We start from the raw sequence: 14,574 nt of genomic DNA on the forward strand, positions 1-14,574 counted from the left end.
TCGGGCCCCAAAAGTGTAAAATCTTGCTTGTTGGGCCTAGCTAGCCCAATGACCTGATCTTAAGGCCCGAAGACACATATTTTCTACGAAGTGTTGAGTTTCACCGACTTGGCACAACGTAGAGTGACTTTCAATGGCTTGTACTACTGGTCCCCAAGGGTCCATGGTATTGCTAGAAGAGTCTGCATATTTTACGAGGCGGGTCGGGGACCCCTCGCACGCATATTTCCCCAACCGGTTAATGGAGTCACCGGGGTCTTCGTGACCTCTTTCTCTTCGGATGTGGGACTACACCTAGTCAGGGCGATTGGATAACGTGATTAGTACGGACGACGCCTTCGGGATCGTTAGTATAACTATAAACTGGGCGTTTGTGTAATGCGGGTTTGTAGTAAATAATCATGCTCGAGAACCTTCCAACGTCGCCTGGGACTGACACTGCTATCTTCGTAATGGTTTCAACGCAACTTAATGGATTCCAAAGGAACTAGGGGAACATCGGGTTTCCCTAGGGTTTTCAATACATACAGATTTGAAATGCATACATCTTCAATGAACATTTTTTTTTACAAGTATAGAAACAAACAAGCATACCTATGGATCTTCACAAACGTTTTCAAAAGCTTTTCTTTTCAGAAAATATCGGATTTTCTGGTGGTTTTTCAAGAAATACAAACATTCGATTTCAAACACTACTTATGAACTCACCAACATTTCATATGTTGACGTTTTTCAAAATACTTGTATTCTCAGGGAACCAGTGAATCAAGGGAAATCATATCCAGTGACGGTTGCAGTTTATTTTTGAACGAATGGAACAAATTAATTTTTGGGAATGTAATGTTTTAAACAATGTATGACATGTAAACACTACTGGTTGTAATATGAAATGAATGGTGACGAATGTTGTTATGTTTCATATATATTCAATGTTATGGTATGCAATTGAGTCACGACAGCCCCCGGACGTTTCCGCCGTCTGGTTCGGGGGTGTGACAGAGATGTTCTCATTGTCCCTCATATCAAAATGAAGCTACTCTCTATCAGCAAATTAACTAATGACTACCCGGTTGATTTTTTATTTTCTCGATCCTCTTTTGCTATTCAGGATACCCTCCACAAAACGATTTTGGCGACAGGCAAGCATAAGGATGGTTTCTTCTAATGTTGCATCTTTTGATTTATGGCATAAAAGACTTAGTTATGTTACTTACAACATTATTTATCTTCTTAATACAAATGGATGTTTACGTGTTACTTTTGTTTTGCCAAGTCCTAATTTATGCACATCTTGTCAATTATCCAAGCAAAATCGTTTGCCCTTTCAATTAAATGATAAATGATCCTTGCATGTTCTTGACGTAGTTCACTGTGATTTATGGGGACCGACTCCAATTACATCTGTTGATGGTTACTGCTACTATGCTTTATTTGTTGATGATTACTCCCGCTTCTCTTGGTTTTATCCTTTAAAACAAAAGTCAAATTTTTAGGACATTTTAGTAAATTGTTTAGTCTTTGTTCAAACTTAATTTACTTGCAAGCTGAAAGTTTTTCAAAGTGACGGAGGTACTAAATTCTTGAATCATCGGGTGCGCAAATTGTTTGTTGAAAATGGTACTTACCATCAAATGTCGTGTCCTTATATTCCTCATCAAAATGGACGTGTTGAACGAAAGCATCTTCAGCTAACTGAAACCAGTCTTGCCGTGCTTTTTGGTGCAAATGCACCTGCTCACTTTTGGGTTGATGCTTTCTCTTCTACCACATATGTTATCAATCGTCTACCTACAAAATTGTTACACCATAAATCTCTATTTGAAGTTCTCTTCAATATTCTTCCAAATTACAACAACTTTAAGGTTTTTAGATGTCGGGTATTTCCATTTTTACAACCCTATGTGGAATATAAACTTGCTCCCTGGAGTATTGCATGCATCTTTCTAGGTTATTCTACTCAATATCAAGGATACAAGTGTTATGATCCTCTTACTTCCAAATCCTTTATCACCCGCCATGCTAAGTTTGATGAAAACTCCTTCCCATTTGCAAGTGATATGATTCTACAAATGATATTGCATTGTTTTTGAGCTGCTACTCTGATGAATTACCACGTACTCATGCTCCTAAAAATTTCGCACCAATGGCCACTTCACCAGAGACTGCTCCATTACCATCTAAACCGTGCACTTCATGCTTACATGACGACTCATCTTCGACTTTCACCACAACCCCGACATCATCATCGACACCGGTATCCTCTCTGGTTTTGAATCTAACAGCCTCTCCGGGTCCTTCCCTACCACCTGCGCCGCCACCACAATCTCCGCCACCATAGTCACTGGCCTCGTCGCCACCATCATCACCTCCGGCTACCCCAGCTCCCGGTCATTCTATGTTTACCAAAAGCAAAGCTGGCATTGTTAAACCACACCATATCTTTGATCTTCTTGCTATTTCTCTAACACATTTGCAATTTTCCTTGTTTGCTGCCAAGGAGCCCAAGGGGTTTAAATCAGCCACCAAAATTGATCATTGGAGTCGTGTTATGTTGGAACAAATACAGACCCTTCATGGTAATAAAACCTGGAATCTTGTCCAACGACCATCAATTGCGGATTTTGTTGGTTCTAAATGGGTCTTTCGCACTAAATATCATGCGAATTGGACTATTGATTGTCACAAAGCTCATCTTGCAGCCCAAGGTTTCACTCAAATTCCAGGTTTTGATTTTTCTCATACCTTCAGTCTGATGGTTAAAGCTACAACTGTTCACATTGTCTTATCTTTAGCTGTCACAAATAGGTGGCCTCTTCATCAGCTTGATGTTAAAAATGTTTTTTTAAACGGTGACCTTCATGAAACCGTTTATATGGAGCAACCTCTAGGTTATGTTGACTCTAAAAATCTGACATATGTTTGTCGTCTCAACAAAACCTTGTATGGACTTCATCAAGACCCACGAGCTTGGTTTCAATGCTTGAGTTCCTTCTTAGTTGCTCAAGGTTTCAAGTGTAGTCAAGCTGATACATCTCTCTTTATTTTTCATCAAGGATCATGTCTTATGTACCTCTTGGTTTACGTTGATGACATTATTTTGACTGGCGACCACACCCATTCCATTACTCGCTTCATTTCTCGCTTAAAGAATGAGTTTGCTATAAAAGATTTTGGTAAATTGAACTATTTTCTTGGGCTTGAGGTTATTTATGACTCTGATGGTTTATTTCTAAATCAAAGTAAATATGCTCATGAAATTTTGAGTCGACCCAGTCTCCTTGATGCGAAACCAATAGGTACACCGCTAGCTACAAATGACGTTTTCACCTCTACTGGCACTCCTTTTCATGATCCTATTAAGTATCGGTATTTTGTTGGAGCTCTTCAATACTTGAATATCATTAGGCCCGATATTTCCTATGTGGTGAATCAAGCCAGTCAATTTCTTCACTCTCTTACGGACCAACATTTTACCCTTATCAAACGAATTTGACGATATGTCAAAGGCACAATCAATCATGGTCTTCATTTCTCTATGCCTACCAAATCTATGCTTATTGGTTATTCCGATGTAGACTGGGCTCGTTGCATTGAGACTAGGTGTTCCACCTATGGCTACTCTATTGTTTTTTGGAGGAAATTTGTATCTTGGAGTGCTAAAAAACAACCTACTGTCCGTAGGTCCAATTGTGAATGTGAGTATCGGGCTATGACAAATACTGTTGCATAACTCATCTAGATTACTCATATGTTATGTGATTTAAATGCCTTAACTCCTAATCGACCAACTTTACTTTGTGACAACCTTAGTGCCATTTTCTTTAGTCAAAAGCTTGTTGCACATAAAAGAGCCAAACATATAGATATTGATCATCACTTTATTTGGGAACTTGTGTTGTCGGGTAAGTTGCATATAAAATTTGTTCCAACCAAGCTTCAAGTGACAGATATCTTCACTAAATTGTTACCTCGACCTCTTTATGCGAGTTTTCGACATCAACTTAGAGTTCATCCATCACCTGTGCACTTGAAGGGGGTATTGGAGATAAATCACCTATGTAAATTAGTTTATTTGTATTCTGTATTTACTTAATAGATTCCTTATATATCTCCTTGTAATATTGTCTATAAGCGTGATTAGTAAAATCGATAAAGTATTGGGAACATTTATCCCATCTTACACTAGATAATCCTTACTATGCAAAATTGAGATAGTTACCCATTTATATTGTGTTCATGTGATGGTTCAAGAATTCCTAGTCTATGATGTGGACTTAGGAAATGTTTGAATAGAATACGCTCCTTTTTCAATCCTCCTAATTAGTTGTGTTTGGAATATGCTCCTTTATAACTAACTATATGTTGTATGTTTGGAATACACTCGTTCATACTCAGGTCCTAACCATCATATTTCTAAGATTGGATTTCTTAAGAGAAACTTAGGTTTTGGTATAATTACATGTTGCATAACATGTATTCTTTTGTTTGCTTATCACATTTTTGAACTATGTTGATCTTTGATTTTTTTAACTAACACATGTTAGTTTAAGGATTTTGGTTGGTTTACATAACTTGTTTTGGATAATTAAATTTCATATATGTTAGAAATAGTTTTTGATGAGAATTATGTCTTGAAATCCATTCACTTCTTAGAAATAATTAAAAACAAATATGATTTTTTAGAGACCGAATTGAGTAATCTAGATTGTTATCTTCTTGCTCAAAATGAATAAACTTCATATATTTTCACTAGGCAAATCTATTGCTTAACAAGTTTTAACATATCCTCAGAGTCAAAAAGTAAATGACATTAACTTGGATTTTGAGACGACTACAACTTGTGTGGCAAACTTGAACAAGTGTTTATGATACATTTATTGGTAACAACCTTGCTACTTTAAACTTTAAAATAATTTAGTTTTTAAGACCGGTTTAATTATGAATACTTTACTCTCTGCAAATTTGAATCTTAAAACTTGAAAGATTTTATTAAAGGTGTTTTCACTTATACCCTAGCTAGGGGTGTTACACTCTCGACCCAACGAGTAGCAGTCTGTCTCCATACTTAATAATTTACTACTTGCAAGTTAATAATAAATCATTTGACTTAAGAGGCATATACATGTTCTACACCCAAAAGCATGTAACCTTGTCTCTCTACTCTCTCTTCAGTTATTTAGGACATCTGATGTGGAACACCATTTTAGTTTTTCATCCTCAATAGGTTACTATATGAACTCCTTCATTTTCTAAGTCTCTAGATAAGATTTTAGTTCACCATTCTCAACCAATAGTAGATAGTTTTGTGTAGGAATGAGAACAATTCTAGAACTGGCCTAAACCAGACCATAAGCGAGAGAATAAGGAATCGATCGAAGCTAAAATGAAGAATGGAGAATTTAACCACTAGGGACTAAACCAGTTACGGTACCAGTGTTTTCTAACCCATGTAATTCATTTTCCAACCCAGTAAGTCATTTTTTCAGACCCTTTAAGTCAATTCTAGCCTCATTAAGTCAATTTGGCCTCCTCACGGTTTATTAGTCAAGTTAAATCAGTGAAAGGAGAAACGTTAGAACCGAAAACCGTATTAAATTATTTGATAGAATCAGAAATTGTCCCATATAATGTAGGATTGGCCTGGTTGATGTCGCTTCTTGTTCTAGGCCGGTTTGGTTTGATTCAATGATCCATTTGATCATCCTTAGTAATATGATAAAGAGTATCCAGCTAGAAGTATTAGGCAACATGGATGTGTCCTCTCTATTTCCTAAAATTCTTATAGTGCTTGTTCATTTAATAAATCTTATATATAATTATTAAGATCTCGAATGACAAATTAATAAGTTTTACTTAGGCCGACTTAAGTTGATTTGAGGTCCCGGACAAAAAAAAAAGATGATGATTTTTTTGCTTCTACTTGCTACAACTTAATACCAATTTATTTATTTATTTATTTATTTATTTTATTTTTTATTTTTTATTTCTAAGATAATATAAGTAGATACATAAAAATAGGCCCCAAAAATTTGAAGGCATTGGACTATCGTCTATTCTACCCAACCTTCACATTCGACTCAACACTGGTTTTACTTAAATTAACACCATCACAAAACATTTGAAGTTGTTATTGACGTGGGAAGAGTTTTGAAAATCAATCATGTAAAATTGTAATAATGATGATTTTATGTTTGAGAATTCAATCACACAACTGAAAAAATTAGAAAAGGAGAAAAAAATTACTTTCCAACTTTTCAAAGGGTACCTTTGGCACTTTCGAAATTCAGTCAAAAGAGCATTTTGGTCTTATAATTCCGACAAAATATCTTTAAACTTTCCTCCACATCTGTTCTTTTGCTTTTGTGCATCTCTCGTTCAACTCTTCGCTTTGTTCAAACACAAAGTCCAAAGGGGCCACAGGGTAATTATACCACGTAACATCTTCCGGTTCTTTGACTCCTGGCCTGCACTTGTAGCCCATCACTCTATTTATACACTAAACTTCTCAAACGCTAACCCTCAAATCATATCTTACCCCCTCTCTCCCCAATCTCAGTTCTTCTGGTTCATGATGTTCATGAACTTTGATCTTCCAAGTACCTAATCATTATATTTTGGTATGTTTATTCTTATGCTATATTCACTCTCTGTATTCTCTAGCTATGTGCCCCCTAATATTTACCGACCTTCTCATTTTAGACGTCTCATTCAAATTGCATAGAGACATTATTCAAAATCTCTAAATTGAGACACATACTATTTTCTTATTACCATCACTATAGAAATAATGATATTGATTTAGATCCACAATTCACCTAGTGTATACAATTAATAGTATTCTAAATATCGGGCAACATTTTTACCTTTGAATATTCGATTCTTCACATAATAAAATTTAGAAAGTTGCATCTATACGTAGGATAGGAGTCATCAAATTAATAGTTTTGGAACTCTTTTAGGTCCACAATATGTACTTGAGATATTCTTTTTGTGGAATTGACTAATGATGTACTATAAGGAATATGGTAAACTAAAAGGGTATCTATTTATTCAAGTATATACCATAGCTAGAAATTGCTTGGAAAGTAAGTAGGAGTATGTGTCTATGTACTTACTAGTTACGTATATATGTCTATGCTTATACATGTGTATTTATGTTTTATTTGCATTTCAAAATTTCATGTTTTGAACCTAATACTTTCGTTAGTTTTATGAAAGAAAATGTATATACATTTTTTTTGCGTATTTATGACCTGAAAAGTGAGAGTTTTAATTCGAGATATTGTATAATATATTTTTACTTGGCTTAGTTATAAAGGTAAGAGCAGTTGTTATTTCATTATATTGATTATAACAATGCAATTATTTTTATGTCTATGATATAAAGATCCTCCAGATATTAGGTTGTATTAATTAATTAAGTTACAATGATTTTGTTAACATTATTGCAAAATACTTTTCATCTTAAAGTTTCCAAATTCTTAAACATGAATTACTTTAATGTTATTCTAAAGAAACGTTTCCGGTTTTATCGAGAGCACTTGTCGTCTTTTGTGTAGTAAACTTAATGCATGGCTCACAATCATTGTGGTATATGTGTGCCTGTAATCACTTTTACTTTTACCACTATTGAATATTAAATACATGAAGCACTGGATCCAATGATCAGTTAACATGTTTTTTCATTATGATGACAGAAAGCGATTGATCAAACTGTTGCTCCGGTGGTGGAGTCTCATCTTTCTTTCTCACTGATTAAACACTTGCAGTTCCGTTAATTTCCAATTCGAATTCCAATGGGGAAGACAAGAGAAAGAAACGCGCAGGAAATATGCTTCATGTTCTTGTTTGTATTCTTCTTGTGCTTTACTTGTGATGGCTTCACGTATGCCAATGAGCATGAAATACTTTTATCCATCAAAGCATCCGTCGATGATCCTTCGTCCTTCCTCTCCAACTGGAAGAACTCCTCTCTTTTTTGCACGTGGAATGGCGTTTCATGCAACTCCGACTCCACCTATGTCATCGGAATTGATCTTTCTAGGAAGAATTTATCTGGGAGAATCTCGGAATCATTATTCAAGTTCTTGCATGTTGAAACAATCGATCTCTCCAACAATCAGCTCTCCGGTGGGATTCCCGAAAATGTTTTTTCTTGTTCTTCACTTGTTCATCTCAACCTAAGCAACAACAACTTAACAGGTTGGATTCCTGGAGGTTCCCTTCCAATGCTTGAGAAGTTAGATTTGTCAAATAACTTCCTCGCGGGTGAAATACCTTCGGAAATTGGATCCTTCTCAGGGCTACTATATCTTGATCTCGGAGGAAATGCTTTGGTTGGCCAGATTCCGAAGTCCATCTCAAATTTAACAAGGTTAAAAGATTTAACTTTGGCATCGAACCAACTTGTAGGTGGCGTACCTTCGGAGTTAGGGTATATGAAAAGCTTGACATTCATCTACTTGGGCTACAACAACTTATCCGGTGGAATCCCAAAAGAAATCGGTGGCTTAATCTTGTTAAATCACCTCAATCTTGCTTTTAACAACCTCACCGGTGAAATCCCACCTTCATTTGGTAATCTGACCAACCTTAACTACCTTTTCCTCTACTTCAACAAGCTTACTGGTCCAATTCCTAAGACGATTTTTAGCCTCAAGAAGTTAGTGTCACTTGATGTTAGTGACAATTTCCTGTCAGGTGAAATTCCCGAACTCGTTTCCGAGTTCCAAGATTTAGAAGTCCTTCACTTGTTTTCAAATAACTTTTCTGGAAAAATACCGAAATCTCTAGCTTCTTTGTCTCATCTCCAAGTCCTTCAACTATGGTCCAACAAGTTTTCCGGTGATATTCCGGAGGATCTTGGAAAGTACAACAATCTGACTGTATTAGACCTTTCTACCAACAATCTTACCGGAAATATCCCTGAAAGCCTTTGTTATTCCCGACATCTCCAAAAACTCATCCTCTTCTCCAATTCCCTTGAAGGAGGCATCCCTAAAAGTTTGAGTCATTGCAGGAGCTTACAAAGGGTTCGTCTTCAAAACAATAGATTATCCGGTCACTTGTCACCGGAGTTCACTACATTACCCCTTGTTTACTTTCTTGACTTGTCGTCAAACTATCTCTCCGGGGAAATAAACCAATGGAAATGGAAAATGCCGAAACTCCAAATGCTGAGTTTGGCAAGAAACAGATTCTCAGGAGAGTTGCCTGATTCATTCGGTAGCATTAAGCTTGAGAATTTGGATTTGTCCGAAAATGATTTTTCCGGTCAAATTCCTCCGAGCTTTGGAAAATTTTCGGAGTTAATGGAATTGAAAATAAGCCAGAATAAACTCTCAGGAGAAATTCCTAAAGAATTGTCGTCATGCAAAAAGCTGGTGAGCGTCAACTTTAGTTACAATCAGCTTACAGGTGAAATCCCAGAAACCCTTTCAAGGTTGCCAGTTCTAGGAAATCTTGATCTGTCGATGAACAAACTTTCCGGTGAAATCCCGGAAAACCTTGGGAATGTGGAATCTCTTGTTCAAGTAAACATATCTCACAACCATTTCCGTGGCAAATTACCTTCAACAGGAGTATTTCTGGCTATCAATTCCACTGCTGTCTTAGGAAATAACTTATGTGGGGGTGCTTCGGTCACCCATTTACCACCATGCAAGGAAATTAGAAGCTCCAACTGGTGGTTCTTTGGGACAGCGTTGGCGGCTGTCACATTTGCTGCAATGTCTATTGTGGTTTTCATCTATATAAAACGAAGAAATGAAGCTGATGAAAAGGTGATTAAGAGAATGGAAAGCGCATCAGATGGAGGTGGGGAATGGGAGTTGCTATTCTTCGACCAGAAAGCTTCAACATTTCTGGCGATCGATGACATTCTGCTGTCTCTGAGAGGGCACAAGAGTGTGGTGGCAACGAAAAACATGCAATATTTTGTCCATGAAGTCGATCTCAATAATGATCCCATCCTCAAAATTAATGAGATAAGCAAACTTCGGCATCCAAACGTCATCAAAATCATCTCAATTTGCAAATCGGAGAAAGGAAGATTCATTGTTGTTCATGAATATGTTGAAGGGAAGAAACTGAATGAAGTTATGGAGGTGTTAGGTTGGGAAAGTCGAGTGAAGATTGCCATCGGAATTGGGAAAGCTTTACGTTATTTGCATGGCTGTTGTTCACCGGCGGGTATTCTTGTGGGTAATGTTTCGCCGGAAAATGTTATGGTGGTTAACGTGAAAGATGAGGCCTGTCTAAGATTAAATCCTCCCGGGATGATTTTTTCCGACAACACTAAGTGTTTGGTTTCTTCAGCATATATTGCACCAGGTATGTTATAAGAAACTTCATCCACTTAATTAAATTCATCCATATAAAATATATACTGTCACAGGCTTATATATGTATGATAGCTACATGTGTAAATTCAAAAAACATGCTACAGTTATTATATTATGTAAGAAAACATAAATGAATAGTTTAAAATCCAAGACACATGTAGATAAAATTATGTCATGAATCATTCTTTACGTAAATATATAAAGTTCATAAAATTAGGTCATGATCTAATTAAGTAATTTACGTTGCATAGAAAAATCATATGTGTAGTCATTATTTTATCAGAGCTTTAGCAATAACCCATGCATACATGAATTGAACAAGGTAGACAAAGCGGCAACAAAACATCACGACTTTGTTCCCTTTTTGCTTTTACAACTGTACGTGAGGAAGAGATTTATAGTTTTTTACTCTCCCACCTTTCCCATTCAAAAAAAAAAAAGGAATACTTTTTAATTAAATTAAATTTTAATATATGTACATGGTAATCTATATTTTCATTTTATAAAGTTAAATACAAACAGGATGTAACTGTGCTAATGTTGCAAGTTGCTAACATTGGGAAAAACTAAACTACAGCAAAGAATGTCTTGGAAAATCTTTGTTCATTTCTTTTATTATTTTCAGACTACACGTAAGAAGTAAAATTGTATTTCAATAAAAAGCCTTTTTAAAACTATTCCATCACGAGTACATGAATATGAGTTACTTAAATATCAAAATTTATTTAATATTTTTTAATAGAGAAACTTTTGGATCAAATGACATTATGACATATGCCATTTAGTCTAAAGTAGGCCAAATTCCACTGGTTTTTGTTTATAAAGTTTGACTAATTATATAATTACAAAACCTGCAGTGTAAATATCATTAATTATGTGTTGAGACATTAAAAAAAATAAAATTAAAATAAGAAATCTCTAGGAAACAATATGTAGCATACTTTTTTAATAATTATAAAACAATTACCATGAAATTTGTAACTTTGCAGTTTTCTTCGACAAAATTATATAGTGATCAGTAACTATGGTAGTTTAGTTGATTGTCAATTGTAAATAATGTTTTACGACCATATATCTATTGGGTTATCTATAAATTCAAAATGCAAATTTTAATCACAATTTAAACAACCAATAACCCAGCAGCTTTGATCGAAGAGGAATGGTTCATATATATATACATATATATATATATATATATATATATATATATTTTTCTTTTATGTAGTCATTAAAAGCATTAACTTGTATTAATGCAGAGACAAAAGATACCAAGGAGATAACCAAGAGCAGTGACATGTATGGGTATGGCCTCATCCTCATTGAGTTACTTACAGGAAAAACTCCGATAGATGCTGAGATGGGTTTGCATGAAAACCTAGTTGAGTGGGCACGATACTGCTACTCGGATTGCCACCTGGATACATGGGTTGATCCTTCACTTAAGGTACAAGTACTGAAGAACCCTAATCAGACCGTTGAGATAATGAATCTTGCCTTACAGTGCACAGATAGTGATCCTGCTGCAAGGCCATGCGCTAGGGATGTTGTCAAAACTCTCGAGTCTATAATTAGGAAGTCAAGCGCATTATGTTTCTAGGGTTTTAGTCAAGGTCGTGGGTAATTCTATAAGTTTTTTTTTGATTTTTTTTTCTTTCACTTTTTGGTTCTCTTTTAGTATGAGGTCTTTTTGTTTGAGTGGTAGTGAAGTAAATGTTTTTTTGTTGGATATTGTCTTCATACTCCACCGATGAATGTAATAATGAATGTAGATATTATGAAGCAATGTCGAATATATGGCTGAAATAATATCGGAAAAGGCTTTATTTTTCATGAAGATTTGATTTAGGAAAGGTCAAAACAATCCCACATGTTATGATGTAAGTAGTGAACGCAAAGATAATGTTTTGAGTATTCTGTACTAGTTGTGAGACCCGTATAATATACGGATCGATTAAAACAAAATGTTAAGTACGAACGATTAAATAGAAATTTTATTTGAATTTGAAATTGAAATAAGTGAAAATTATGAGAAAAAATATGGAAAGAATAAATTAATTAAAATTATGAGTTTAGTGTGTACTAAACGGGTTAATTATAACAAAATATTAAACATAAAGGTTTAAACTGTAAATTTATTTGGAATTGAATTTGAAATTTAAAATTTGATAGTCATTATGGTAGGTTTAATTTATGGAAAGTAAATTAATGATATATTGAAAATGAAAATTAAAGTAATGACAAGTGGAAAATAAATATATTTCAAATTATGACAACATGATATGTGGCTAATCTTATGAGAGAAGGACATGTGGCAAAGTTATTTTCATTTATTAGAGTAGATTTAAAGAAGATTTAGATAAATCCCAATACTGAAAAGCACTAGTGGTGTCTATACAACAAATCATGTTACTGGATTATTCAAGCACAACTGTCAAACAATATACTAATTTAATGGGAGGAAGACATCATTATAATATTTCTTGTATCAGTATATACAAGTATTCAGAAGCTATAATAAACGATATATGTGAGTTAAGGGACTTCATAATTTATACTTTAATACACGATATAGTATTAGTGTTATCAGAATATTTTGTGTGATTAAAACTTATATGTGAGTTAAGGGACTTCATAATTTATACTATAATATATGTTTGGGTATGTGCTAAGTGCACACATATACAAGATCGGATTAGAAGTCGGTTCGACGACAAGTCGGGGAATGCCCCTTTTGCGGCATCTAAGGGCATCGCCCCTAGCAGAGTCTAAGAGGCAGAGCCCCTAACTGGGGTGCCGATGTCAGGTCAGCAGAACGGGTCGAGTGGCAACGCCCTCGCGAGGTTTGGGGTAGTGCCCCATAAAGTCTTTGGATTTTACAAGTGGGTACATATTGGAAAAATCGAATTCTTGAAGGTGATTATGGTATAGCTGACTAAGGGGCAACGCCCTGAAAACTCTTCGGATTTTACAAGTAGGTACGTAGCAGAAAAATCAAATTTCTTGAGGGTGATTATGGTAAAGCTCACTAAGATCGTCAGTTTTGGAAACCATTGATTTCCTCATTAATTTCAGATTCTCTTGACTTGTTTTCACAACAACCCATGACGGCCAACCCTAAAAAAAACCTACTTATCGTTTTCTATATAAATGACTCTCTTCTTGAGGTGAATGGACGACCTTTTAGCTCTCATTTTCTTCATACGAACTCAAAATCTTTTAGCAATTTGGCTTACGTTTTCTATTCCTAGATTCGTAAGTGTCCCCTTGGGATTATCCTAGGCTGAGTTTTTGTTGTAACCTGGTCATAGGGTAGAAATATAAGTTCAGAAAATGTTTACACGATCCAATGGGTATCCAGATCTCCACCATAAAACATGTTTCTAACAATCGAATTGATATTTTCTGTTTCTGGAGATGGTTTAACTAATCCGCAGACCACAGAGTTCGCAAAATTGGAGAAGTTTGAAGGCGTTGATTTCAAGCGCTGGAAGAAGAAGATGTACTTCATGTTGACCACTCTAAAGGTAGCATACGTGTTGACTACTCCAATACCATCTAAATTGGAGGAAGGCGTTGATGAGACACTTGAAGATACTACGAAGAGGCAAAAGTAGGACAACGACGATTACATCTGCAAAGGTCACATCTTTGATGATATGTCTAATGCTCTATTTGATATCCATCGTGATGCTTTAACTGCTAAGGATTTGTGGGACACCCTTGATTTGGAAAACATGACTGAGGATGCCTCTAGCAAGAAGTTTATGGTTAGTGACTTTAATAACTTTAAGATGGTCTATTCAAGGTCTGTCACTAAACAATACAATGAACTACATGGTATTTATGGTCAATATGCACCATGTGAATACGGATGAACCCATTGTTGTGTCAAGTGTTATTGACAAACTTCCACCATCTTGGAAGGATTTCAAACATAACCTAAAACATCAAAATGAGGAGTTGTCATTGGTTCAACTTGCTAGTCATATTCGTATTGAAGAATCTCTTCGTACAAAGGAAATTGACAAATCTGATAAAACCAAAGGGAAGGTTGAATCTGGACAACCCTCTGTTAATATGGTTGAAAATAAAGCCAGGAACCCGAACCATAGAGGATATGGAAAACGTAAGCAGGAACATATCTCAAATAACTCCAACAAAAAAAGGAATTGCTTTGTTAGAGGTGCAAAAGGGTGGGGCATTGCAAGTGTGATTGTCGTGTGAACTTAGG

At 35.5% G+C, this 14,574-nt stretch overlaps 1 protein-coding gene across 1 annotated transcript; it reads left to right on the forward strand.

Moving 5' to 3' along the window:
* The first annotated feature begins 6,486 nt into the window (after nt 1-6,486).
* On the forward strand, nt 6,487-12,173 carry LOC111891297 (leucine-rich repeat receptor-like serine/threonine-protein kinase SKM1). The gene is made up of 3 exons (XM_023887359.3): nt 6,487-6,617; nt 7,698-10,332; nt 11,600-12,173. The coding sequence occupies exons 2-3, from the start codon at nt 7,797-7,799 to the stop codon at nt 11,938-11,940; spliced, it is 2,877 nt and encodes a 958-aa protein (XP_023743127.1). The 5' UTR covers nt 6,487-6,617; nt 7,698-7,796; the 3' UTR covers nt 11,941-12,173.
* Nucleotides 12,174-14,574: the final 2,401 nt, after the last annotated feature.

Source organism: Lactuca sativa, chromosome 1 (genome assembly GCF_002870075.4).
Source record: "Lactuca sativa cultivar Salinas chromosome 1, Lsat_Salinas_v11, whole genome shotgun sequence".
Classification (NCBI taxonomy): domain Eukaryota; kingdom Viridiplantae; phylum Streptophyta; class Magnoliopsida; order Asterales; family Asteraceae; genus Lactuca; species Lactuca sativa.

What these genes read in the sequence shown, in the direction of transcription:
- LOC111891297 (XM_023887359.3), top strand. Translation starts at nt 7,797, where the DNA reads ATGGGGAAGACAAGAGAAAGAAACGCGCAGGAAATATGCTTCATGTTC. An exon ending in TTCAGCATATATTGCACCAG is followed by an intron (nt 10,333 to 11,599) that starts GTATGTTATAAG and finishes GTATTAATGCAG; the next exon opens with AGACAAAAGATACCAAGGAG.